The sequence below is a fragment of the Dermacentor variabilis genome, chromosome 6 (assembly GCF_050947875.1).
Source record: "Dermacentor variabilis isolate Ectoservices chromosome 6, ASM5094787v1, whole genome shotgun sequence".
NCBI classification, from domain to species: Eukaryota; Metazoa; Arthropoda; class Arachnida; order Ixodida; family Ixodidae; genus Dermacentor; species Dermacentor variabilis.
Window position 1 is genome coordinate 11373896 of NC_134573.1, and position 26951 is coordinate 11400846.

General features: G+C 46.3%; 1 protein-coding gene across 1 annotated transcript in view; it reads left to right on the top strand.

The window, feature by feature from the left end:
* The window catches only part of RpLP1 (Ribosomal protein LP1), a 60534-nt gene that overhangs the window by 25035 nt on the left and 8548 nt on the right, over window positions 1-26951 (top strand). The window contains exon 4 of the mRNA XM_075694758.1: window positions 13979-14038. Coding sequence (XP_075550873.1) covers window positions 13979-14038 — 60 coding nt within the window. The remainder of the gene's footprint in view (window positions 1-13978; window positions 14039-26951) is intronic.

The following is a 26951-nucleotide window of genomic DNA, read 5'->3' on the forward strand; positions in this document are numbered from 1 at the left end:
TCAATCGGGTGATAGAAAAATGTGCGGAATATAACCAACCTTTATACAGTGGAACCCCATTCATACGTTTTTCACCGGACCAAGGAAAAAAACCGTAACAGCCAGGAAAATGCAACAGTGAGGAAAGCTCCGAAAATGAATGAAAAAAGTGCAGCTTCAACTATAGACACTTTATTTCCACAGAGTGTGCTTAGGACTTAAAAAGAGTCTAGAATGGTGGCTTGCCGTTTCTTTTGCTCGCTAGAAATCGCCACACGTTTCTCAATAGCCTGGAAGGCCACATTGCTGTCAGCGTCGCTGTGAGGTGCGACGTACCTGCGGAGGAGGTCCAGCGCCGCGACGGCTTCTCCAAAGCTAGGATTTGGCAACTCCCCGGCATCACGCGGCTCGTGCTGCTCGTCACCGCGCCAGGGGGGGTATTCTGCAAGAGTCCACCTAGTGGACTGTCCATTTCGGCCGCTGCTGGTTGGATGCAGCTGTATGAGTGAGGAGGAGACGAGCGGCCTCAGCCAATCAGCAGCGGCCGAAGTGGACTGTCCACTAGGTGGACTCCTGCAGAATACCTCCCCAGGCAACGGAAACGGACGAATGAATATCTGCAGGAAATTTTGCCCTCTTTGGCGTAATCATGCTGTTTGTTTAGTATTGCTGCGGAGCGCGCACGTCCGAGCAGCCCGGTTGCGCGCAGCGCTGCGTGGTTTCGCGAGAAATGTAAACAAGAGAGGAGAGCTGGCCCGATAGACGGAGCAACGCCAACTTCCGGCTTCTCTTTAGCTATAGCTTCCCGAAGAGTGACGGCAGGGCCTCTCCTGAGTTTCCTTCCTCCGTGAGTCGACCCGCCCAACAAAAACCATGCGGTGACCGTAATCACAGTGATGATAGTCAGAGCATTTTTCACGAATGGCCACCTAGTGGCGGCCTTTCGAACTGGCGTGCGGCTCCTTGCAGCCAGTTCAATAGCCAAGCCCGGCCAAGTCCGGTCAAAACTCGTCAAAAGCCGTAATGGCGGTTGCAGCGCGTTGCCTACTTTAGCCCAGGCGGGTTCGGGTTGCGACGCATCATGCGGGAACGTTTTCACAGCTACTACGTAACAGCGGGGTTCCTTAACATTGGATCCTATGGAAGCTATGCCGGGACCGGATGAAAGCGACGTAGCAGCCGGGAAAACGCAGCAGTGAGGAACGTAACAGCGGGGTTCTACTGTATATAGCTTTCATTGATTACGAGAAAGCGTTTGATTCAGTCGAAACCTCAGCAGTCATGGAGGCATTGCGGAATCATGGTGTAGACGAGCCGTACGTAAAAATATTGAGATATCTATAGCGGCTCCACAGCCACCGTAGTCCTCCATAAAGAAAGCAACAAAATCCCAATAAAGGAAGGCGTCGGGCAAAGAGATACGATCTCTCCAATGCTGTTCACAGCGTGTTTAGAGGAGGTATTCAGAGACCTGGATTGGGAAGAATTGGGGATAAATGTTAATGGAGAATACCTTAGTAACTTGCGATTCGCTGATGATATTGCCTTGCTTAGTAAATCAGGGGACCAACTGCAATGCATGCTCACTGACCTGGAGAGGCAAAGCCGAAGAGTGGGTCTAAAAATTAATCTACAGAAAACTAAAGTAATGTTTAACAGTCTCGGAAGAGAACAGCAGTTTACGATAGGTAGTGAGGCACTGGAAATGGTGAGGAAATACATCTACTTAGGACAGGTAGTGACTGCGGATCCAGATCATGAGACTGAAATAATCAGAAGAATAAGAATGGGCTGGGGTGCGTTTGGCAGGCATTCTCAGATCATGAACCCTGATCATGTGAAGGAAATTCATAGAAGAATAAAAACGGGTTGGATCGCATTTTGGCAGACATTGTCAGCTTTTGACTGGAAGCTTACCATTATCATTGAAGAGGAAGGTGCACATTCAGTGCATTCTACCGGTGCTGACATGTTTGGCAGAGACTTGGAGACTGACAAAGAAGCTTGAGAACATGTTAAGGACTCCGCAAAGAGTGAGGCAACAAAGAATGTTAGGCATAACGTTAAGGGGGGGCGTGGGTCCTAAAAATTTTTTTCTTATTTTTGGGTGAATCTTCAATAAGTTCTACTGACCGGAGTAATTTTTTGTGCTGATTTCAGATCTGTAATTAGATTTTTGATAGCTAGAGCAGTTAAAAAAATATTGAGGTCTGAAGCAGTGGTGGTCCAACTGCGCCATTCTGCTACAATTCGACTTGCCTGCTCCTGGCTGCACCCACTCAAGTGCCATTTGCGCCAACTGCGCAAAAGCGCTCTACAGTCGAACCTGACTATATCGAACCCGTTTACATCGAATTATTCTATATATCGAACAATTTCTGGACACGATATAGTTACAATGAGTATATATCGCAAAAATTACGCTTACATCAAACAAAAATAGCAGCGACACCCAATATATCGAACGTCAAGCGGCGGAAAGTGCCCCCGGAAGCTGGCTTTCCCTCGCGGTGGCGGAGAAAATCCGGCTGCGCGGCTCCATCCAACCGCTCTCCCTACCGTGACCGCGCCCAACCGCGCTGCCTCGGACGAGCCGTCGGCACCCCCCCTGCAAAAAATGATCCTGGCCCGCCCACAGCGCTTGCTCAGACAGCCAATCAGATGCTCTTGTGCCCTCGTCATGCAAGATGACGAAAGTGCGACTTGTCTCGCTGTTTTTGTGTGCGCCTTGTAGGCCTTCTCCCGCAGTGTTGCCGTGATGAAGCGGAAGAATTTGCCTTTCGTCGTGAAGCTCGCAATCATAAATCGTGTCGAACGTGGTGAGAAGTCGGATGTCCCCGCAGAGCACAAGATTCCGAGGAGCACTCTCGGCACGATCTTGAAGAATAAGGGGGAGATTAGGGCTAAAGTGTCCAAACTCGTGACCCGGTGCCCGTGGCGCCCTACCCGTACGCACGGCCGTGTACGAGTGGTTAATCTGAAATTGCTTCAGCTGTGCCGTCTTCCGCGTGCTCGGTGATGACCGTAAATTCTGATGAATGCAACGAAGCCGTTGCCAAAGTTTGGAGCGAACTGTCAGAATTTCCGGAAGCTGTTGACGAATCAACGGTGGATCAGTTCGTGAGCGCAAATGATGTGTCGCGACCACGGGAGAGCCCGAAAACTAAGACTACATTGCGAACATCGTACCGAGCACAAGTGAAAGTGGGCACAATGGGGAAAGCAACGACGGTCCTTGGCCCGCATCCTCCGAAGTGATTGGTGCGCTCGCACTAGTCCGGTGCTTCTGCGCGAATGCGGAAAGCTGCGGCCTCAGCTGCTCCGACTCCTTAATGTGGAAAAGTGCGTGCGTCGCAGGCAGCGAAATTGCCAAAGCAGAAGAAAATGCAGGACTATTTCGCGCGAAACTAAGCTAGTTTAATCAATAAAGTGATCTTATAAATGGTATGTGCTTTTATGACATCCAATTATTTAGCAGGCTTATATCGAATTATGCTCTATATCGAACTGATAGGCGTTCTTTTGCGAGTTCGATATAGCCGGGTTTGACTGTATTTTCTTGTTTTTGCGGCAATGCAATGTTTTCAGTGGGGTTTGCAACTACAGTCAACGAACGATTTTCCGGACGCCCGACTTTTCAGACATGCCCAATGATCGGATGCCTTCGCGCCACTGCCATGGTACCGCATAGTCAATGTATAAGAATGTCTGAAATTTCTGATGCAAAAACTCTTCGCCGTCCCATTTTCCGGACCTTTTTCCATGATCGTAGATCTGAAACTGCATTAAGCGAAGCCACCTCCGCCACCATTTTTATTATCTCGCCGTTTAGAACAGGCGCTCTCGCACGCAGATCCACTGGCCGCCGCCCACTGCCGCGGCAACGCTGCGCTAGGCCACCGCAGCTAGGCCTACAGCTACTTCGACGTCCGCAACCAAGCTTCTTGCTGTTCGGTGCCTTGTTTTTCATTATAACAACTCGTCGCTGTTAGCAATCGCGCCGACTCCGTCTTTGTAATCCTCCCCTATGGCTTCGAAGCTCGGAAAGCACGATGCATTTAAATGCTGCCGGCTTCTGAAAGTCAGCTTCTCCTTAATACAGCAGTGTTATGCGGTGAAGCGTACGCGAAGCAATGTTGCGGTGAAGCATTGCAAAAGTGGAAGGGGCAATTATCACGGGACACAGTATGTACTGTATTCCTTAATTACACATCCGTGCACTCGCTTCCCTGTCACAGTGCGAGCACCGATAAGCCTAGTAAGAGTACTTGCAGGCCTTCAGAGCTATTTCGAACGTTTATGTGGCAATTGGAGCCCTTGGGGGCAGTAAAAGGCATAGATTCGTTTCTTCGGACGTTACGAATCAACTATACGAATAAATTTAACATTCAAATAATTCATTTCGCGACTCGATTATTTGCTACTCTGTTTTTGCATATTAAATGAAATATTCGGCTGAGGCCGATGCATTGCACGTAGCCTAACCGGGGCACTCAGATGGTTTTGGGACAGGAACGTCCGCAACAGAAACAGTTACGTGGCTGAACCACAATCTGATTATGAGGCACGCCTGTATTGGTACAAGGGTCGTCCGGGTCATCAACTCTAATCGAAACAATTCTTATACCCGACGCTGACAAACGGAACGGCGACGAAAGCAGCGCTTATGTGCGAAGGTATAGGGCCAATTAGCCACTGGAAGGCACGGAGATCGTATCATATACATACGTGTTCATGCACGCGGATTCATGTGTTTGCACATGCAGTTCGAAACCTTCTGCCAATCTGCAAGCGTCTATGCGTGATTGCAGTAGCTGCTCGCTTCGACAGTTGTCAAAAACACGTATACATGAGCTCGGAACCGATCGCCGGTTAGCCACTCATACGAACATATTAGTGGCAAGCTTTCCATGATGACTTGTGGAAAGCTTGCCAGTCAAATCGGCTAACAGCCAATTTTCGCCATGGCACACTGCCTCGGCCTAGTTAGGCCTAATCGGTAGGGCTACGAATGGTCAGTCGGGTATAGGTGAGGAAAATTATGGTTTTACGCCGAATCGACTAGTGCCTATTCGCGGATGCCACACGACACACTGGAAGGCAACAATCTGCCTCGCAACGAAAGCGAGTGTACCATCTTTGCGACATAGCGTACAACGGTACTCATTTCAGCACTGCTCATTGACGCATAGTCTTGTATTTCTTTAGGCATACTAATACACATTTTGTCCGGTGCGGTAAAGTCAGTCAAAGCACATCGGTCATTTGGAATGCACATAATACATTTGCCATCACTTTTTGTCTCGTGCACGCCTAACGGCGCAAATTGTTCTCGCGCATTCGTAATTTTATGCTGCCGTTGGCTTTGTGTCTTGCGTCACTCTTCATTTACTGATTGCACAGTAATAACAAGCTTTGCCAAATGGCTACAGATTACTGCTGTACTCCTCCAAATGCTCCAAAAAGACACATTTTTCTGCTCCATAACTGCTCCAGAATGACATTTTTCCTGCTCCAAAAATTGCTCCAAATCCTAAACTGGCTGGACCACCACTGGGTCTGAAGTCAAATTAATTTCAAACTCGTTACGGGACTTTTTGATGATTCCGTCTTGCTAAACCAAAAACTAAATGCATGACACCATTGCTAAAGACCTACTGTAGGGTTGATGCTATTTTTATTCATTGGGAAGCATTTTGCGGACAAGAAAACAATCTTGCATTTATTACGAACCTTCTTTTTCTAATTAGCAGCGATTACTATACCTGAATAATTTTCATGACTGTGCAAGAGTAATAAAAATAGCATCACCCCCCAGATCATTTCAATACGAATAAAATGATACCAACCTTGTCATTTTTGGCCAAAAACAACCCAGAAAAAACACCCGTAAGGTGGAGCACAGTGTGCAAAAACATTGAACTGAAATAAACGCATTTGAAGTTTCAAACAAATATAGCTTTTGCTGAAGTGAATCTACAGCAATACAAATGGCACCGCTTTGAAGCTCTGTTTTGTAAGAATGGCCATACTAAATGTGTGACTGCACACTCTCAAAATAATAGCACAAGAAACTTTATTAGGCACCATGCTCTACAAAGAGCATGGTGCCTGGGTTTCAAACCGAGGTGCAGAACTCTGCGTGGGCATGAATATAGTTCCAGTGTTGTACCTGCAGGCTGCCTGATTGATAGTCTCAATTACAATCAGTGAGGCATTTTTTCATTTGGTAGAACTGACCATGTTACTGAATGAAGGCTCTGAGTGTAATTAGCCTTCCAAGTCTTCACCTGGCAATGGCTGTGGAACTTAGCATCAGAGAGCCAGTGATAAATATGCAGCTGCTAGGTGCTTTCTAGAATTGTACTTTTGTATGTTGCCTCGATCACTTCTGCAGTCGGATGTTGTGCTAGCACAAGGGGCCTAGTGAACAGAGCTCATGATGCGGTTCTCTTCATGAGTGGGGGGGGGGGGGGGGGGGGTATGATGGGGTACACGGGCTCTAGGAGTCGACCCTCAATATTCTTGTTCGCACAGTTCGAGGTGCCGACGCGCGAAATTCCTAGCCGCAGGCTCTAGGAGTCGACACTCGATGCTCTTATTCACGAAATGCCTAGACACAAGCTGGAGTCCGCGCCGAGATGTCCGCGCGCGATGTGCTTGGTCAAGAGTTCTGAAACACTGTGTGCTAAAAGGCCTAGCCGCATGTCCGAGGATTCCGCGCACGAACCTTGGTCGCAAACTCCGCGTCGCCGATGATCGGAATACTTTGGGCATGAGACGTCCACAAACGTAGGGATCGACCACGCTACCGCAATGTCCGCGTAGCACCCGTTTTGACACGTCGAGATTACGGCGAGTGGAAAGACTCGCGAGGTGCAAAGAGCCGAGCAGACGCGAGCGCCGGACCAATGACGAACCGCGCTGGAGTCACGTGGCGGGCGCGTCCAGTTGCAGACTCCGGCACGACCTTCAGACATTTGCTTTTGTGTGCTTGTTTCTGTACGGAGGAGATAGCTGAAGCGGCAAATTTGAAGACTGAGAAATGCGCTTTGCAACGAGACCAAGGTGGTGGCGCTCGGTTGCGCCGTTCCAGAGATATTGTGGCTTGAAAAACACGGTTCTTTCTTGATTTCCGCGAAATTTTTCACCACCTTGGCTGATGAAACAAATTCTTTAGAGCACTTCTACGTGGTTTATATGGATGATATTTCGGAATCGGATAAAAAAAGTTCTAAAAACTGAAAATGTGATTGTCAAAAAATAGATTTTTTGGGCATTTTTTGCGATGTAAAACCCGTGTCCCCCGTTAAGCGACAGAAAGAGAGTGGCTTGGATCAGGGAGCAAACTGGTATAGCCAATATTCTAATTGACATTAAGAGAAAGAAAAATGGAGCTGGGCAGGTCATGTTGTAATGCGCAGGTTAGATAACCGTTAGACCATTAGGGTTTACAAAATGAGTACCAAGAGAAGGGAAGCACAGTCGAGGACGGCAGAAGACTAGGTGGGGCAATGAAATTAGGAAATCTACAAGCGCTAGTTGGAATCGGTTGGTGCAGGACAGGGGTAATTTGAGTTCGCAGGGAGAGGCCTTTGTCCTGCAGTGGACATAAAATGGGCTGACGATGATGATGGTACAAGCATGTCTTATATAGTAACATCTACTTCACAGTGACTAACTGTTGGACTAAATGGTCTGACATGTTGACTGAAAAACTAAGCATGAATAAATTACAGACACATCTACTTGACATGTTGTTCTGTGTGCAACAGTCACCATTGTGCATCGCTGGTAGCTTGCAAATTTTGCTGCACAGTTGGCAAGTTTTCTCATTCTGCCAACAAGCATAGAGGCATGGATTATCTGTGGGTTTATTGAACAGGCAGTTCAGTCTCCTGTTAGAAGCATGCTGGGTGATTCCACGAGAGATCAAACATGCATGTCCCCTGGATATTATTGTTTGGTCCGTTTTTTTATGTCATCTATGAATGTTTAAACTGCACGTAACTGAAAAATTTAATTCTGAATAGTGTTTTTAGCAAGCAACAAAAGGAAAAAGAAATTTGAAGATGGTAGTGCGAGTGTCCTCCTATTGTTTACAAATATATTTTCCGATTTCACAGCCAAATTAAAATGCAAACTAAAAACAGTGTCAAAACACTTTTCTGTTCATTTTATAACACTTAGCAGTAAATTAGTTCCATGCCTTTTCTTATTCTGCCCCAAAAATGAAAAGAGTTGCAGTTGCAGCTTTGCAGGCCCAGCGTAGACACCAGTGCGTATGTGTGGTACCACATGCACAGTGCCGCCTACGCTGGGCCCGCTGAGCTACAATTCTAATGTAAGAAAATTTCAAACAGGGCCCAAATTGGAACAATTTTTGTTTTTGTGACTGATGCGCCTTGGTGCGTTTTCTGTATCACACAGAAACTTGAAGAAAGTGTCAAACATAGAATGTTCTCTTCGTAACATTTGCGTGCAATATTATCTTGCTACATGAAAGACATGAAAAAAAATAGTGAAGGGGGGACCTGGCGCTCGAGCAGAACTCTATTAACTCTGGAGATTTGAAACTTTCAGCTCATATTCAGTTTAGTGAGCTGATCGCAAGTATGTAATCAGTTTTTTTTTCCTGTGTTTAATGAAAAAAAAAGTTCTGCAATTTTTAGTATTATAATTTTGGGAGGTGACTTGAAAGAATTATACCGCACTAAGATAGCTAAAATTAACTAGGTATGTTTTTGAAAGTTTGAAGAGTCCACATATAAGGTTTTGTATTTCTATCTACTTATTAGTCAAAGTTATCAGAATTTGAATTACCAACTTTGGAACACAATTTTTTCTTGTTTTAATTCTTGCAAGATTTGAAAAGGTTGCATTGGACTAGCATACTGTAATATAGTTTTCTTGCACTCGTTGACTGTTTAGCATTGAGAAAATTAGTGCAAATCCAACGCACTGTGGGAATCGATGTAAGCGAAGATTTCTGTGCTTGGTTGCTTTGATTGATGATAATTAGCGGTGATGATGGCTAAAGCTTAAGGGGGGGCACGGGTCTTAAAAGGCCAAAAATCACGAAAAAATCTACCTTTTTGAAGCTGACATTTTCGGAATCTAGAACCATTCTTACACTAATTTGCGCCATTTCTAGCTTCACTTATTGTTTCCGCTGCAAATTCTATTTGTAACACGCCTGTGAGATGAATCTGAGCGTAGATTTAAGCAAAAATGGCATTTTTTTCGTTCGAACCGTTGCCGTCGCACACGGGTTATCATGGTCATCTTGGTCTCGTTTGAAAGAGCCACCCGTCACCTTCAATTTCCCGCCGTCGCTGGCTGTCCTTGCTCATTGGCTTTCTACAAAAAACGCGTCATTGAGATCTACCAACGCGCAATTGTATTGGCTGCTCGGCGCACGTGACAGTCTAGGCACCCAATTGGCCTAGCGTCCTTCCCATTGTCTGCTTCACACTTTCGAGACGCACACAAGCGTGCGCCATTTTGTCGTGGTGCTGTCGGCTGACTGCAGCTATGGTTCGGCCGATCAAGAAGTTCAGCACAGAACAAATTTGGGAAACGAGTGAGGCGATCGCTATCGGAAAACTTCAAGAAGCGTCCCACAACGACTTGGGACAACGAGGATGACGACTTCGCTGCGATCGGCAGTGCAGACGCCGAAGCGGTCGCCGCTGCAGCCACGGTAGGCCTGACGGACGCTAGACCTACGAGCTCGTCAGCTGCCGACAGCATCGCAGAGAGCGGCCGTGTGCGTCTTGAGACACAAGTTTTGCTGCCACAACAGTTAGAGGATGAGAAGGAAGCAGAAGAGAAACTTCGGGAAATGTCATCCGTCGCGGCGACAGAGCAGAAGCGAAATCTTACCGCTAAACGCTCCGCCACCGTGGTTATCCCCCCCCCCCCCCCCCCCCCCCCCCCCCCCCCCCCCCCCCCCCGACGAAACGGCCTTCACCATCGTGCACTTGGAGGCGGTGAACGCATTGATACCCGCGTTTACAGGGAAAGATTTGTAAGGGAGATGCGCAAATCATGAGAGGTGAGCAGGAATACGGTCTTGCCGTAAAGCTTCAGCTCGTGTGTACAAACTGCGGTGACGTATGGTCAAAGTGGAGTTCGCTGCGCGTCGATGGAGATCAAAAGATAAACCCGTTTACCGTGAACCTGCTCGCCGCACGTGCAATGCAGGCTACTGGCAATAGGCAAACTGCATTGAACGACGTGTTTGCAACAATGAGCATTGCGCGTCGCGACCTCCCTACGAAAACGTGGCAGACGTACGTAGAGAAGAAACTTGCACCTGCTGCTACTCTTGCTGCCGAGAAACTGATAATCAAGTGTGCAAGTTCAGTTCGTGAAACTTATGCGGAACTGAATTTGGACAACCCGGAAAACATCGCCGTGTCATACGACGGATTGTGGATGACGCGTGGACATTCGACGCACACGGCGTCGGTACCCTGATCGAACTCATAAGCGGCCTTGTTTTAGACTGCGTCGTTCTCAGCAACTTTTGCGCCGGGTGTGAATTGGGCCCGAAGGAGGGTGACCCTTCTTACGTAAAGTGGAAAGAGGACCATGTGTGCCAAATTGCATCATACGGCCGAGGTGCGACGGGCATGCCAAAGACTATTGAAATAAGTTTAGTAACAGTGGGGCTCATAGAAAGCATCGGAAGCATCTCCCGGTATGATTCATTAACTCAACTTAACTACACCAGGATGGCAGAGCTGCTCTTCGCTAACTGCGTCACACGTCTCTGTTCCGTGCCATAAAAGACGAAATGGCTTTTTTAAATGCATCGCAGACGGTCAAACAAAATTTCTCGCCTTGCCGTAGTCTAATAGTGCAGCGGTGCCATGTCAGAAATGCAGGGGGAACGCAAGAATACACCGGAAGCCTAACTCTCTACGTCCAAACGAGATGGGTCCCCAAACAGGCGAACTTCACATGTGCAACCAGCCTCACTTGCTTCGGTGGCCTGACTGGCGCATGACACATGCATCATTTGCGCCTGGCGTGCTGTTAGCGCGTTGCTAGGTAACACAGTAAAAATAAGTTGCAATGTTTAAGTTTATTTATGTGCAAAACTTTCTAGTTTTAGTGGGAAAGAATAAAAAAAATAACACGCCTGTAAGTTCGTTTCATTTTTCTTTTTTTTCCCATGCTCGCGTCAACTAATGGATAAGATTAACACTAGCTGTGGCGTGTTTCCTGTTGTCAGTTTTCGCCGAGTGTCCCCTCTTGAGTTCTTTCTCTATGACGACACTTTCAATCTTGGCCCGTTTTTATCTTTCCGTAAGATAGTCTACTGCATATGTGAATGGAAGATGATGGCCTCAAGAAAGGTGGACACAGCTGTTCCAGTCATCAGTCACTTCTTCCTGAAGGAATGCCTCGTTTGCCTTACCACGGGTGGCACAAGATGAAGACAGAATTTTTTTTAGGCGTGTAAAGCAGTGCTCGCAGAGCTCATTGGTGTCGCGAATGTCATCAGCCTCTGGCAGTAGCTTCCGCAGGGAGGCAACATCCAAAACATTTACGCAACGAATATATATTTTTTATATTGGCACTCTTGTGAATTTGTAAATAATCGGCACAGAATACTTGGACGAAGCTATGAGTCGCATGCATCACATGTAGGGAACAGCTAGACGAAGTCGAAACGTTTATACTGAAGAGCACCGCATTCTTTCTGTCACTTTTACTGTGCCGCTGCCGTGACTGAGCCTTTAGTATGTCTCCTGGTTTCATGGGTTATGAGCAAGGCCGTTTAAAGCTTTTCACTGAAAGTGTGTGGGCAATGCTTGTTATCGGACAATGTCTGTCTGGCGCCACCAGTAACCTCTGCTGTCTCAGCATGCGAAAACGTGCCAGCAAGCTGCTCAGAAAACATCATAAATTGGGCAACTTCAGCAGCTTTTGGCTCAGTCCTGTGCACTGCACTTTTTCGGACAGCTGAAATGCAGGGGTGAAGGTCAAGGTAAGGCAGGAAGACATCTGTAAATGACCAGGAAAACATGTTATAACTGTAAACGAAATGAACGGCTTGCGAAGTTATTTGGATAAGTTATTAGAAAGTGTGAGTCACACTTTCTGAGGATGAGGAGTAGGCAGTGAAGTGGCACCTCCATATGGTGCATCTGCTGATTATGGAAGCGCTCCGTTGCTTACAGATTAGCCTACTTTGGCACTACTTACAGGTGATTTACTGTGTGCACCAGGTGGGTTTCGGCAAAGTCGGCCACAACATGCACTCACGGTGTCTCGCGTGCTGTTGACAAGCGAATGATGGAGGTGTAAGTGTGATACCCACAGACGTTGTCGGCTGCAAACTCTGTATGCGTTAACACTTTAGGGGCGGTAGCCCTTCACCTCTGCACACGCTAGCCACAAATAAAATGTGACAATACATTTTGTTGAAAAGAAGCCGCCAGAGCGAAGTTCTGAAGCAGCAAAGAAAGTGGAACTTGATTTGCGTGCAATGCAAACTGATAGACAACCAGCAAAGGTACTGAAGCCAACATGCCCAACACGGGCTACCTTGGCCTGTTAGTTTGTGAATAAAGCAAATGAGGAAACATTGCCCCATTTTCTCAAATCTAGGCCGTCCCAGATTCTAAGCAGACTCGAAAATTCAAAGCCAGAAAAAAAAAACTTACCTCAAATCTATGTAGGCCAAACAAAGCGAGGACAGCATTCACAAAATTAAAGCAGCATTTATTGAATATTAATATGCCAAGCTCATTCTATGTCACTGTCATCCGTGGCGGCCAGTTCACGCAAAAAGCTTCTCCCATTGCCCCCTCCAACGACGAAAATGTTTGTCATCGATGCCGAAGTCTCACCCGGCTTAAATGTTTGACCATGCTTTTGCGGCTGGCACGACTTTTCGTTTGAAAGTGGCAGCATAGTGGCATCGCCTGCTTGGTGCCATTACGATAAGGCCGACATGACACAGACCAAAATGGCGACGCCACTCATGTACTTCATATGGTCACTGGCACTAGCTATACACCATATTTACCAATTTCAATTAAAAACTGGCACCTTTTGAATATCCTCGAATCCAAGCAGACCCTAGAGTTCGATATATATTGGCCTAGATTCAAATACATACGTTATTAGAAAGCCTGCTGGTGCCAGGACACTACAGCAGCCGGTGACCAGGAAATAGGCTGGGCTGGATACTTTTCCGTCCGTGCCGTGAATGCCACCAACACCGCACTATACCTCGCATGCGACTGTTGGCATGTTTCGCTAGCGTGCTAACAGTTAAAAGAACATGTCCAGTTGAGCCCAGTGAATTTTGTTTACTATGGTCACAGAGCCTAGTATGGTATGGAATGTTCTTTTGTTGTTTCCCTATTATGAACACACTTTCAAAGACCTTTGGAACCTGCTAGATCAGTTGACTCCATTTCCTGTGCTTGAGTATGGTATTAGTTTGGGGGAGCTGCTGGCATTCCATGACAGTGTACTTTTGCCAATGAACTAGAAAGCAGTGACGATACAAGACATGCGCGGGCGCAGACTTCGAACCAATTTTCTTTTTATTAGTGAGTTGGCCAAAATTTTATGCACAGATTATATGATATGCATTCAGTTGGCACCAAAAAGTGAGAAAATGACAAAAAACCTTTAAACAGTAAAATGGCTGGTAAGATAACGTGTTGTTAGGTTGTTTGGTTCATGATTTGACTTGAAAATTGGAACATGCTAAACATGCAACCACAAAGTAACAAAGATGAGACAAGTAACAAGGTCCTTGTTACTTTGTGGTTGCATGTGTTAGCGCTGTTACAATTTTCAAGTCAAGTATGCGCCAACTCGGCCAGACAGACATCTTAATGGTTGGTTCATGTTGACTGGAGATAAGTGCAAATACTTTAAACAAGGTGCAGACGAGAACAAGAACTTGTAAAAATGGTCATTGGAGATTGAGGTAGAGTGAGTTGCTCAACTGCTGCTGTCTGTGCAGAGGCCAAGAAGGAGGAGAAGAAGGAGGAGTCTGAAGAGGAGGATGACGACATGGGATTTGGTAAGTACACACACAGCCTGTGCAGTGCCGGTGGCATGCCTCTGACAGCATGCACATTGCTGTAGTAAATGCAGTGGAACCTGGATATATTGAACTTAAAGGGGATTGCAAAATGGTTCAATACAGTGCAGTCCACTTGCAACAACATCAAGAACCAAAAATACAATCGTAACTGTATCTGGACTGCCATTTAAGGGGGGATGATGGTCTTGAAAACTTTTTTTATTTCTTAACATATCTTTCTGAAAATTGGCATGCAGATATGTCTTTGAATGCTGATCCCAAATATATATTCAGATTTTATATATCTCATCTAGAAATGAAGATATTGCAAAATAATTTATCCCACATAGGTCTTTTCTTACGGGCTATTGTGATAATTTCTTAATTATAAAAAACTAGTTTTAAAGAATAGCTGTCATTTCCAAGGGCCCACTGCACATCCTAAAGCTAAAGAAATTTTCAAAAAGTCATCATATAAGTCATCAATGAATAACAAAGTAAGAAGAAAAAAACAATGTGGGAGTAATTAGCTTACATCTGACTTAATTGCTAGTCTATTGGGAAAAATGGAAAGCTTTAGGATGTAGCTGAGGTGTTACTGAAAAAATTATACTTAATTCAATGAAATCTGTTCATGTAAAGATTGTGAAAACCTCTGTATTGCATTGGCACTTGACAAAAAAAAAAAAAGCTCAGAAAGTCACTTGCTATTTTTTTTTAATCTGCCACACATTCACAAAAGTCCTGGGCAGTAGTCCTGGGTTCTGTCAGGCTTGTGCTTCTTGGCCATCCTCTTCTTCACCTTTTCAGCATTGGTGTGACTTTTATCAGACCTGCAGAGCCTCTGTTTATCTTTTTCAAGGCTCCTACGAATGAGGTAGCTCCCGGGACTGTAACCAAGCTGTGCTGCAACAGCTCTGCTGGTTCTCTCACTGCTCTCTCTCACTGCACTTTGCGAGTTGGAGAGTGGCCATCCCACACTTGCTGCAGCTTGAGGACGCAAACAGCTTCTTTAGCACCGAGAGATTAACGATGATGTACTCTGTGCCGCGATCGTCGTCTTCACTTCCTGTGCCGACGTTCATTAGCTCGAACTTGCGGGAAGTCGCGGAATTCTTCGCCAATTAAGTTTTAATGTTGTCTGCGTGTTTTTTCGCGCCCCGCGCACTCTGCCTTCGTGAAAAACACCATGTCGAAGCATTGGGCACGCGAGCTTGGTTCAGCCGCGTCCGTCGGCACCGAAGCGGCGTGCGTAAACGCCGAAGTCGACGTTAGGCTTCGGTCAGCCGGCTCGGCCGCTTCCGACGACACGGAATCTAAAGCGACTTGCAGCGTCTCAAAAGTTGGCATTTTCGACGGGCTTAGTCCAGGCGCATCCACTGGCACTGCAGAGACTTGCGGTAACACCGAAGTTGACACCGATCGGCACTGCCCAGCCGCGTCCACCAGCGAAGCTAGCGTCGATGGGTTTGTTCAGCCGCGCCCTGTGGCGAAGCTGTTGTTGGCGAGCTCAGTCCAGCCGCATCCACCAAGGGCACAGCAGCTTGCGGCATCACCGAAGCTGTAGTTGTCGACGATGTAGCGCTCTTCTTATTCCGTGCGCGTCTCTTTTTGCTGACTGCTTTTCGCGTGCTTGCTTTCAAGCGAGAGTCTCGCGCCATCGTGACACTCGGAACAAAGACACCAGGCACGCAAAAGCAAAAAATTCGTGGTTAAAAGAAGCGACTCAATAGCCAGAATATCTACAAGAACGATAAAGAAAAAGGCAGAACGAAAAATACTAGGAAACAAAGAGGAGCGCGAAAAATGACGTGCATGCAGGCGAAAGCAGACGACGCAAAGGAGTCGAACAATGCGGCCGTGGGCCCACGGCAGGCGAAGTATGCGTCACGGCCAATCAGAGGGCTGCCCTGGAGGAGGCGCCTGTTTCACCCAATCAGCGGCTGTCTCGCGACGATTTCCCGCTTGAGAACGGGTGCCGATCGCTCCGCTGCACGAGAGTCTACAGCGTGCCGAGGGACGCCAGAATGGAGAGCCGGAAACCAGCTCTCAAACGAGACCAAGATTGCGCCGATCGGTTCACGTCGCGCGGAGCTACGGCAGCGTGAAACTGAGGCAAACCTTCGCGCTTGGCGTTCAATTTCGGCTCACCGACGTTTCTAAATTGCAGTTTTTTTTTTTTATATACTTCGAGTAGGAATTGAGCCATAATATTTTGTAGAGACATAGTTGGGACATTAAAGACTTCAAAATGCAATTTTCGAAAATTGCCATTTTTGACCATTTTTCGCGATTTCAAGACCCGCGTCCCCCCTTAAGGAGAGACGTGGGTTCCAAAGCCAGCTTTGTTAAATTTTAGTGTCAACTGGATGATATTTAACAGTATTGTTCAGTTTTTTCTGCTGATTGCAAATATCTAATTAGATTTTGTATATCTGCATTAGAACAAATGATGCAAAGTTTTTAATACAGAAATTCAGTCAATTTCTTACGGGTCTTTTCAAAAGCTTAACTTTGCCAAAGCAAAAACAAAGTATACGGCCAGAACGCCAGAGAGTAGCTCTAGCCGGTGATGCTATTTTTATTGTTCTCAGTGCACTTATAATGAAAAAAAATAAGATGTAAACATACCGTATTACTCGCATAGTGATTGCACCCCTGAATTTTGTCATCAAAATTTGATTTTTTTTTTTATTTCCCGTGTAATGATCGCACCCCGAACTTGACGCAGCGATATGTCGTGTGCCAAGTCTAGCTAATAATGATCGCGCTTACCATCTATCGAATGCTACACTAACGACTCTTCAAGCAAACCAAGCGGTCTGCACGCACCAAACATTCTCAAGGGGGGACACGGGTTGTGGCGTCCAAAAATCGCGAAAGAACTCTATATTTTTTTTTATTGCATTTTTGGAGTGTACAGCTATTATTGCATCTACATTGTTAATTTCATACCGATAACATCAGTATTTCAGCTGCAGTGACAGCTTATACGACATGTACTAGCTGAATTTCAGGCGGGACTTGAGCTGAAAGCACATTTTCCGAAACGCGTGCCTCCTCTTCCACGTGTGCTAGCGCTGACATCTTGGTCTCATCTGAAAGAGGAGACTTTTCCTTTCAAATTCCCTCCAGAACGGGCCCCATTCAGCCATTGGCCACTTAGAAAATGCACGGCAAAAAAAGGTACTAGAATGCCCTGCTATTCGTCACTCTGTGCACGTGACTTGAGCTTGCCTCTCGATTGGCGGAAGTGCATGGCCATCGTCTGCTCCGCGCTTGGAGCCGCGCATTGAGGTGCGCCGTCTTGCCTCAGTGTCAACGCGATGTCTGAAACGGAGCGCAAATTTCGAACGCGGGACAAGTTTGGTGCGAAAAAAGTGCGACGGACGCTAATCAAGAACTTCAAGAAACGCTGCTCATCACTGCAAAACGCCCAGGACGCCACAACCTCAGTGTCCGATGCCGAAATCGTCGATGCAGCAATGACAGGCCTAACGACCGCATCCGCTGCTGTGGATACTGTGACAAGTCCGTCTGCCGCGGACCCTTCGACCAGCTCTCGCGTACGGCAAGATACGATCTACCGTCAACCCTCCGAGCTAGAGGAGGAGGAAGCAAAAGCCAAAGCAAAGCTATCGAAATTGTCTTCCGCTCCAGTGACGGAGAGGAAACGCGAGTTCGTGGGTGACAGCACCGACGATGCAGTTCGCCCGCCTGATGGGACTACGTTTACGATTGTGGATTTGAGTGCCGTGAACACTTTATTAACGTTTGCGAACTGCAACATCTGCAATGGTGCCTTAGAAATCGTCCGAGACGAGTGAGAATACGGACTCGCTGTGAAGCTGCGTTTTATATGCGCGAACTGTGGAGAGATTGCGTCGGTGTGGAGCTCGCCACGCGTTCACAGTGCTGAAAGAATGAAACCCTTTGCTGTGAACGTTTTGGCTACACGTGCCATGCAGGCAAAGGGGAACCGAAAGACCACATTCAATGACATTTTCTCATTGATGGGCATCAGCCGGCGGGCTCTTCACACGAAAACGTGGCAGAGCTACGTGAAGACGAAGTTGACACCAGCGGTCGATCACGCAGCGCGTAATCTGACGAACGACTGCACGCGGTCGGTTCGCGAACTTTACGCCAAACTGAACGTAGGTCATACTGGGAACATCGCGGTGTTGTACGACGGGTCATGGATGACCCGCGTTCATACGTCCCATATTGGCATGGGCACTGTGATCGAGTTGTTCAGCAGACTTGTGCTCAACTTTGTGGTACTGTGCAATTTCTGTGCTGTGTGCGAGTCGGGGCCTAAGGAGAGTGACCCTTCCTATGGAACTTGGAAGATTGGCCACAAGTGTCAGAAGAAGAAGAACACTAATAAGAAAGCTGGGGAGATGGAGGTGGAAGCTGCCTTCATCCTTTTCAGGCGATCATTGGAGCGGCACAATCTGCGGTATACAACGCTGCTTTGTGACGGGGCCAGCCGCAGTTATCTCGCTTTACAAGATGATGAAGTGTATGGGTATATCCCAATTGAAAAAGAGGACTGCGTGAATCACGTTCAAAAGCGCATGGGGATGGCTTTGCGTAACTTGGTGCCAAAACACAGAGGCCCTGGACATGAGAGTCTTAGTGGAAAGGGCCGTTTGACAGCAGACTTGATCTCCAAGTTAACCTCATACTATGGATGGGCTCAGAAGACCCACAAAGGAGACGTAGATGCCACTCAAAATGCAGTGATGGCCACATATCATCACATCACATCAAACGATGATGTGGCTAATCACACTCTTTGTCCATCAGGCCCAAACTCCTGGTGCAAGCAGTGGCCAAGGGTGAGCCATTACCAAAACTTCCTCGAAAGCTTCCTCCTCATGTTAGTCAGGCTTTACGTTCCATATATGAACGTCTTTCAGACAAGAAACTGCTGCAATGTTGCCAGCGTGGTAAAACGCAAAATAACAACGAAAGCCTGCATTCGATGATCTGGGCACTGGTGCCAAAACACAGGCACGCTTCTTTATTCATGATGGAGGCTGCTGTGGCAGAGGCAGTATTAAAGTTAATGCAGGCAATGCAAGGGTCTCAAAGGACATAATGAAAGAACTATGTCTAAATCCAAGCGAGCAAAGTTGCATCCGCATGGCCGAGAAAGATAGGTGTCAAATGGCAGCATCAGCCAAGAAGCGCAAAGCATCAGAAGATTTGCGCCAGTCCCTCAAAAAGCGGCACACAGGGGCTGGGAGTCAGCAGGACTACATGCCTGGTGCCTACTGAGCTGTTCCAGGTGTAAATTTGTAAATAAAATAGGGTTTTGCACGTTTTCTCACTTAAAACATGTTTTTGGGTCACTTCACTAGACTGTCGGAGTAATATCTCATGATCTAGAGCCGCTAGAACACTAATTCTTTCCTTAGCAGAAAGCCTAATCTGTATATTACAAAGTGCTGAGAGCAGAATTTCAAATTTGTGCACATGTATATTTCCATTTTTATAATTTTCTTTTGGTGTGGTAGCCTTAGGTCAAGGAAAGAATTTTGTTCACCTGCAGAATGGCTAATTAGAATTTCATTTGAAAACTTTTTACAACATTGCAGTTATTGCACATTATAGTATCTAGCTATGCAATAATATTCACTTTCTGCTGAGCAGTTTTTTATCCATCGTCTCCGGAAACAATAGAGTGGCAACACTGTCAATCTCCTGAACTAATGGACCTACAAGAAAAATTATTGCATGTTTGAAATCAGCACAAAAAACTAAGTAAGCTTGTTTATTTTCATCAGATTTGGCCATAAGATGCAGGAAATCACAACCCATGTCCCCCTTAAGCAGATGCCCCATTTCATTCCTTTCATCACTTCTATCACAAAAAAAAATACAACCACACTTGCCTTTATTATGTGTAGCCATTATAATGGTTGTGGTCAACAACACAACAAAAAAGGCGCCTTTCAATGCTTCTCGTCTGCAGTTGTGGGCACGCAACAAACCGCGAGCGGCAACGATAGCAGGCACGTTTACACTGATAGGTTAGAAGTGTACCCTATTCATACTCCGACGCTTGTAACACAGCTAAGATATTCGCCCACTCTTAGCGGAAACGTGCCGTACTAGGATAGCAGTGAAGACAAATTCCGCAGTTTCGGCAGCATGCCCGCCATGTGTTTCTGTCACTGGCAGCTAAGCATGCCCATCTGTTTCTGTCCCCTCAAAATATCCATACTTGCAGGTCACCAAAACGCAAAAAGGCAAACTTGAAGCCATGCTCTGGCAGATAACGAGAGTTATTCTAGGCACCCCTGCATATTCGCGATCCAACTGAGTCGAGACAGCAGTGCTGCCTAAATTGGATGAGCTGAAACAACTTCACCAAGAGGCACAATTTAGTCCCCTGAAGCTATCTAGACAGGGACGGGCATTTTTGCGTGATCTAGGCTACGATGTCCCACAAAGCCCAGACAGGGAACAACGATATCCCCCGTGGGACATGTTAGACCGTATCACCGTCGACCCAATACCTCGAAATATGGGGGCAGACACACAACCAGAAAGACGACAAAGTCGAGCACTACACCTCAAGGACGACACTGAAGACTGGATCCTATACACGGACGCCTCTCCAAATAATCAAAGCTTCTGCACAGGGGTGGCAACCGACTCTACACCTTTATCATGGGGCCTACACTGCAATATTGCATCACAACATCAAGCGGAACTTACAGCTATCGTGGAAGCCGCGACCACGCCAAATCCACACGAACGAAATCTGCTCATTCAAACAGATAGCCAGGCTGCATGCAGGGCACTTGCAGCCAGAAACATTTCCATGGCACTACACTCAGCATTAACAACGCACCTTAACGCACACCCTAACATTAGAGTGCAGATTCAGTGGATTCCGAGTCGCACAGGGATCAGAAGGAACGAAGTGGCACATGCCACATCCCGCGCAAATCTCCCGGGCCCTCCTCTGTGGTGGCCGGACCCACTGAGTCTGAATGAGCAATATGCCTTCGTGCGGGTGGAAAGGCGCGAAAAACTTAGACAATTTACTAAACAACTCCATGAAGTATCCACAAGCGGACACACACATTCCAACACTACATACAAGGTTTGCCTGGTAAACCTGCTTGCATGGCATGTGGCGGCTTCCCGGGTAATGCTCACATTCTGTGGGATTGTCCGGCGAGCCGTCTCACTCTCACCCACCCGTAGACCTATGAGACTTGAGGAGTGGCTGGCGGACTCCTCCGACTACGTACGTGCCATGATCGAGCTCATCACGACGCTCGGCTTGGCAGACAACTAGGACAAAGCGGGCGAACCCGGACCGGGGTTCTTGAATAAAGTTTATTCTCTCTCTCTCAAAGTGGACATGGCTATGTTATTGCCGCACGATGGGGGCGAAATGCGAAAACACCAGTGTGCTTACATTTAGGTGCACGTTAAAGAACCCCAGGTGGTCAAAATTTCCGGAGTCCTCCACTACTGCGTGCCTCATAATCAGAAAGTGGTTTTGGCACGTAAAACCCCAAATATTATTATGTTATTGCCGCAAACTTGCTGATGTTAATGATATTATTCATTACGGATATGGAAGAAACTGTTTCAATGCACGTAATGTACACACAAGAAGAAAAAAGTGCGTTCGGCTTGCTCCGCCAGCCACCATTTTTGTTTTGGTGTCCCGCACTGCATACAGCGGCAGCCGCCTATTTGTTGACCGGTTGTCATCCCACAGCAAACACCAAATGAAAGAAAATTTTTTTTTTTTGCGGCAAATATAACCTGTGTAATGATCGCACTCTGAATTGGCGTCAATATGTTTTTTTTTTGACAGAAATGTGCGATCATTATGAGAGTAAATACGGTAATTGCAATATTCTTGCCAATTTTCATTTATATTTAGTGGCAATTAAAATTTAGCCGACAACTTTAGAAATAAATAGCATCACCGACTAGATCCATTTGGCACAAACATATTGATACCAAACATTTTGCTGGTACTTAGAGCATATGAATACATAAGGCAGTGTGTGGTGTTCAAAAAAAAGAAGCTGAGAAAAACGGGAAAACGAGAAAGTTCAGTTCACTGTAATTTTGAATGGCCTTAACAAGATGGCAATATGAATTTCATCGCTATGTAGCCCTGTCTTTCAGCAACGAGTTCATGACATATATATGGCCATTGTGCGAAAATAACATATTTGGTTGCAACAAAATGCATTCATTGTATGAAAAAGCACTTTCTTACGGAAACTTTGACTCGTATTTAGCTGGCACTGGTGCCAAAAATTAACATTACGGCTAAAATATTGATTTAGAATGCGCAAAATTTGGTGAAGTGGTAGAATAATAGTTTGAAATTCTAAAATTACCATTCTCAAAATAGATTTTTTTCGCAATTTTTTGGTCTCTAGAACCAGTGTCCCCCCCCCCCGTAAGAAAGCTAGCGCACATACCTTTGTAGCTCCGAAACCACATTTGCTATTTGCACTAAAAGAAGGCTGTGAAAAATAAAATGTTTATTCATACTGTACTACGTTAACTCTAAGTAAAAACTGGAAAACATTTCGATACGCAAAGTTGCCAAAATTTCTGTGCCAAGTCGAGTTCTTTCTGAAAAGTTCACTACTACTGACAAGCTTTTCAACAGGAGCTTCTAAACTGGCCCTTGTAAAGGTTTAAAAAAAAATAGAAGTACCAGAGCTATCAACCAGCTCCGTTTTGCGGCACTGCCATTCGGTGCATAAAAAGGCCTAAGGCTGGTCTGCTTTGTGGTTGCACTTCAACCTAGAAAGGCTTCCTTGAGCTGCTTCACACATTGCATACGTGAAGCACATCATTCTCGCCGCTGCACTTTATTTCGCAGGAAGCAAAGCATGTTTCTTGTTTCTGCTGTCAGCACCTATCGAGGTCTTTCGTCGTTGCCTTCACCGACCCCTCCGTTTGTAGCCTCCCAGCGTTTCAGCGTCAGTGAATTCATCTGTCACCGGTACATCCAATTCGCGTAGCATGTACTAGTGAATGCTCACGTCGCTCTCTACTGTGCACATGTGCACATGCTTATGGGAACGATGCCACAGAAAGCGACATTAGCCTTCACGAGTACATGCTATGCGGGCGGGATGTACAGGAATGCTTGTGGCACGTGCATTTTTATTCTATGTTGCATGGAATAAAAATTCCGTGCCGTGTGCGTTGCGTAGAAAAAAGTACATATGGTGGTAAATCACGTGCATTGTGTAAAGCGAACAAAAGAAACTGCGTCAAGCGTGTCTGAAGGGCCTGCCTCTGCACACGTCTCTCCCGTGACATGACGTGCCACATGGTTGCTTGGCAAAGTTGCTAAGCCGCCAAGGTTCAGACTTTGCACTACAGGAAAGCGTACGCTTTGTGGTAGGAACGGCCAAGGTGCGGCAGCCTAGTGTAAAAGCTGTTGCAACGGTCCCGCAACGGAGTTTTTGTACCACTCTGTCAAGATTTCGAGATGCAGTCTGCAATATGGCCCAAAAATACTTCAAAATAAAGGGCAATAAATACATCGCACATATGGAAAATGGTTCAGTGCCACGGAAACTGTCGAGTTGGCCAACTTTTCTAGATACACGAGTTCGAGTTCACAAGGTATTGCTGTACAGTGAAACCTTGTTAAGGGGAGATGCGGGTCAAAAAATGGCTTTTTACGAAAATTTTCACTTTTGAGATGTTGCTTCTAGAATTATTTTTGGTCATTAAACTCTTATATTCCTAAATATCAAGGCTGAATTCAAACGAGAAATCTGAAAAATCAATCTGCATCAGCCAAGGTAGCTCTCCAAGTCGCAAATTTGCGCAAATAAAGACTGTTTTAGAACACTCGCCTCTTAGAAACTCGACGTCGTCCGCCATTGCAGTTTGTTCGGTGAGGTAGACAAGGTCTTATTCTAGCATACAGGCCTCCCTCCAGTTTCTTATTTTGGTTTTAAAAAGCCGTTTCAAAGTTGGTTTGCAGCCAAGTTTCAGCCGATTCGGCCATCCCTACTAGTCACGTGGTACTCGGCCCTGCTCGCGGAGCGCTTGTGATAGTCAGCGCTTGCCGAGCGCTTGCCGTGCGTTTCTACGTTTCTCTTATTCCGCAATAGATCACTTGAAAAAGCGTGATTTTCGAGCTCGGCAACATCGAGGCAAGAACAATTAAAGGGCGTCAACATAGGCCGAAACGCAAAGCAACTGGAAGAACGCTACTCGCCTGCCGCTAAGGCTAATCAAGGCTGCGGGGATACGGTGGCTTACGGGAACTCCGATAAGATTGACGACGCCACAATCAAGTTTGTCAGTGCATCTGAAAAAAGATGGGACATTTCAAAAACGAGAGAACAAGAAGTGATAATTCTGTGAAGTGTAATATACGGTGGCTTGCGGGAACTCCGATAAGATTGACGACGCCACAATCAAGTTTGTCAGTGCATCTGAAAAAGATAGGACATTGCAAAAACGAGAGAACAAGAAGTGATAATTCTGTGAAGTGTAATCTGGGACATCGGTGCGCTTACAGCAAAGTTATTGAAGAATAAACATGTTTAGAACTTTCAAATGCGTTTTGCTCAATTTGCATTTTGAGACAATTCTGACGTGTGGTTCACAAAACTTTCATGCACTTAAAATTCTCCTATCTTTAAGGGACACTAAAGTGAAAAATGATTTCTTCTGCATCAGTAAATTACTGTTCTACAACACCAAAAACACCTCTCTTACAACGATAAGATGTTTGGCAAGAATGAAATACGGGTGGCAACGCCTACTTAAGTTCCTGCACCTGTGGGCTGTGACGTCTTGGATTTTGATGGCATATTCTAGGGCCTACTAATTATATATAGCGGTACAGGTTGACTACATTGTGTTCTAAAGGAACCAAATATTAAACATGGCAAGTTTCGGGAACCTTTACTCAGCCAACACGGCCCAAATGCGAAAACATACTTTGGAATCCCTGACGTCACTCTGACGTAGCGCTGTCTGGGTTTCGGCGCGAAATTCAAATACTGATACTTGGACCTTCATTTCCTCATCTAATAATCAAACTTTTTTTTTTATGACTGCCTGCAGGGTTCTAAAACGATGCTTCATTAGTCTAAACTGATTTATTGTTTTGCTTTAGTGGTTCCTTCAATGAAATTTTGCACAGAGCGTCTTCAGAACTCTAGGTTGCTGATATCTATATAAAGTTACAATATAAATTAGATTTTTGTTTCATAACTTGAAATGCTGATGGGAGAGATGTAAAATATAGATTTGGTACTCTCGATTTAAAAAAAAAAAAGAAATAGCATGTTAGGCCCACATTTGAGGTTCTTTTCAGCAATGTGCTGCTCATATGCAGCAAAATGAGCTATATTGAGATTCCGTGTGAAAATTTTTAATAAGCTAAAGAGCGTGCACAAAAAACCCTATATTCTGTTATCAAAGTTGTCTGAACTCTGGAGCTATTGTAGCTACAAGGAAACTAATTAGTTTTGAAATTGGCATTGCAGACTCTATTAATACCTAAAATTTCAGTTCTAAGTCTAGAAATAAAAAAAAAACCTTTTCGAGTAGAATCTCCCTTAAACCGTAGTTGGCTGGAGCTCGGAAAAAGTACGTAATGAACGGTAGTACTGCTTAACTGAAATAGCATGAGATCGCCCACTTACCTGTCAAAAACGGAACTCGGGAGAGAGTGCGATGAAAGTGGAAAGAAACATGCAGTATTTATTTACTTTGTGCGACAAACGTGTAATTTTTGTTTGATGCCGCGGCGGCCTAGCAGCAACGACAGCGGCCTCAAAACTTTCTGAAGCTGTGAGCCAGCTTTCCAGCCAGTGCCCTCTTCTCGGCAAACATTCGCATGGCAGATTCCTCGTTGGCATTGCATAATCGCTGTGCACAGGCGCGGTCGCGGGGCACCTCTTTATTGCTGGATGCTGTTCTCGTCATGACGATTGCATTCATGAGGCTCGCGTAACGCACAGCTTCTGCCACTGTCGGGCCTGAATCGACGCTTTCCGTGTCGTCCTTATCACTGTCGCTAGGCGACACTTCAGCAATAACAGAGGCAACGATGGCGAAAAGTTGGACCTCGTAGCAGACATCTCTTCGCGCTTGCAGCAGCGCTGCCGAGCAACTTCACATTCCAAATGCCACACACCATAGTCAACAGTAGACCCATGTCGCATGCCAGTGCTGACTTTTCGGGTCACGTTCGATAGCATGAACGATAGTTTTTCTTCTCTGCTAAGCACCCGGCATCTTTTTTATCAGTTTCGGCATGACGTGAGCTCCTGCTTGCACAATGCCACAATGCTCTGTCATGGCGCCGAAATGATGTTGATGTGGTGGTGGTGAAAACTTTTAATTGCTGCAAGAGAGTTTGGGAGCCACAGAGTGGCCCCCGCTACATGGTCGGCGTCCCTAGTCCGGGACATCGCATGACAATGCCCCGTCTCTCGCCCGTTTCACCAGAGCCCTTTGGGACTCAAGCGAGGAGCAGTTGAGGAGGGCAGTCTCCCATGCCTCTCTGGAAGAGGTAGGGGAAGGGGGGAGGTGGGGATTTTGAGTACATGCCCACACCATGTGGAAGATATCACAGGTCTCCCCACAGTGCGGGCATCGCCCATCCGTGTTAGGATTGTAATGCTTTAAGATTGCAGGACAGAGCAGAGTACCTGTCTGCAGGCGCCTTAAAGTTCGCTCCTCCGTCTTACTCAGCCCCTTGGCAGGGGCCGGGAAAGGCGGTAGTTGTCGCTATAATGCGTTATTTCCCTGAATCGCAGCAGCGGCTGGTTAGTCTCCGAGCCAGAAGAGCTGGGATGAGGAGCCCGGTAAATAAGCGCTCGGGCAGCCGCGTCAGCGGCCTCATTACCTCGTACGCCCTGATGGC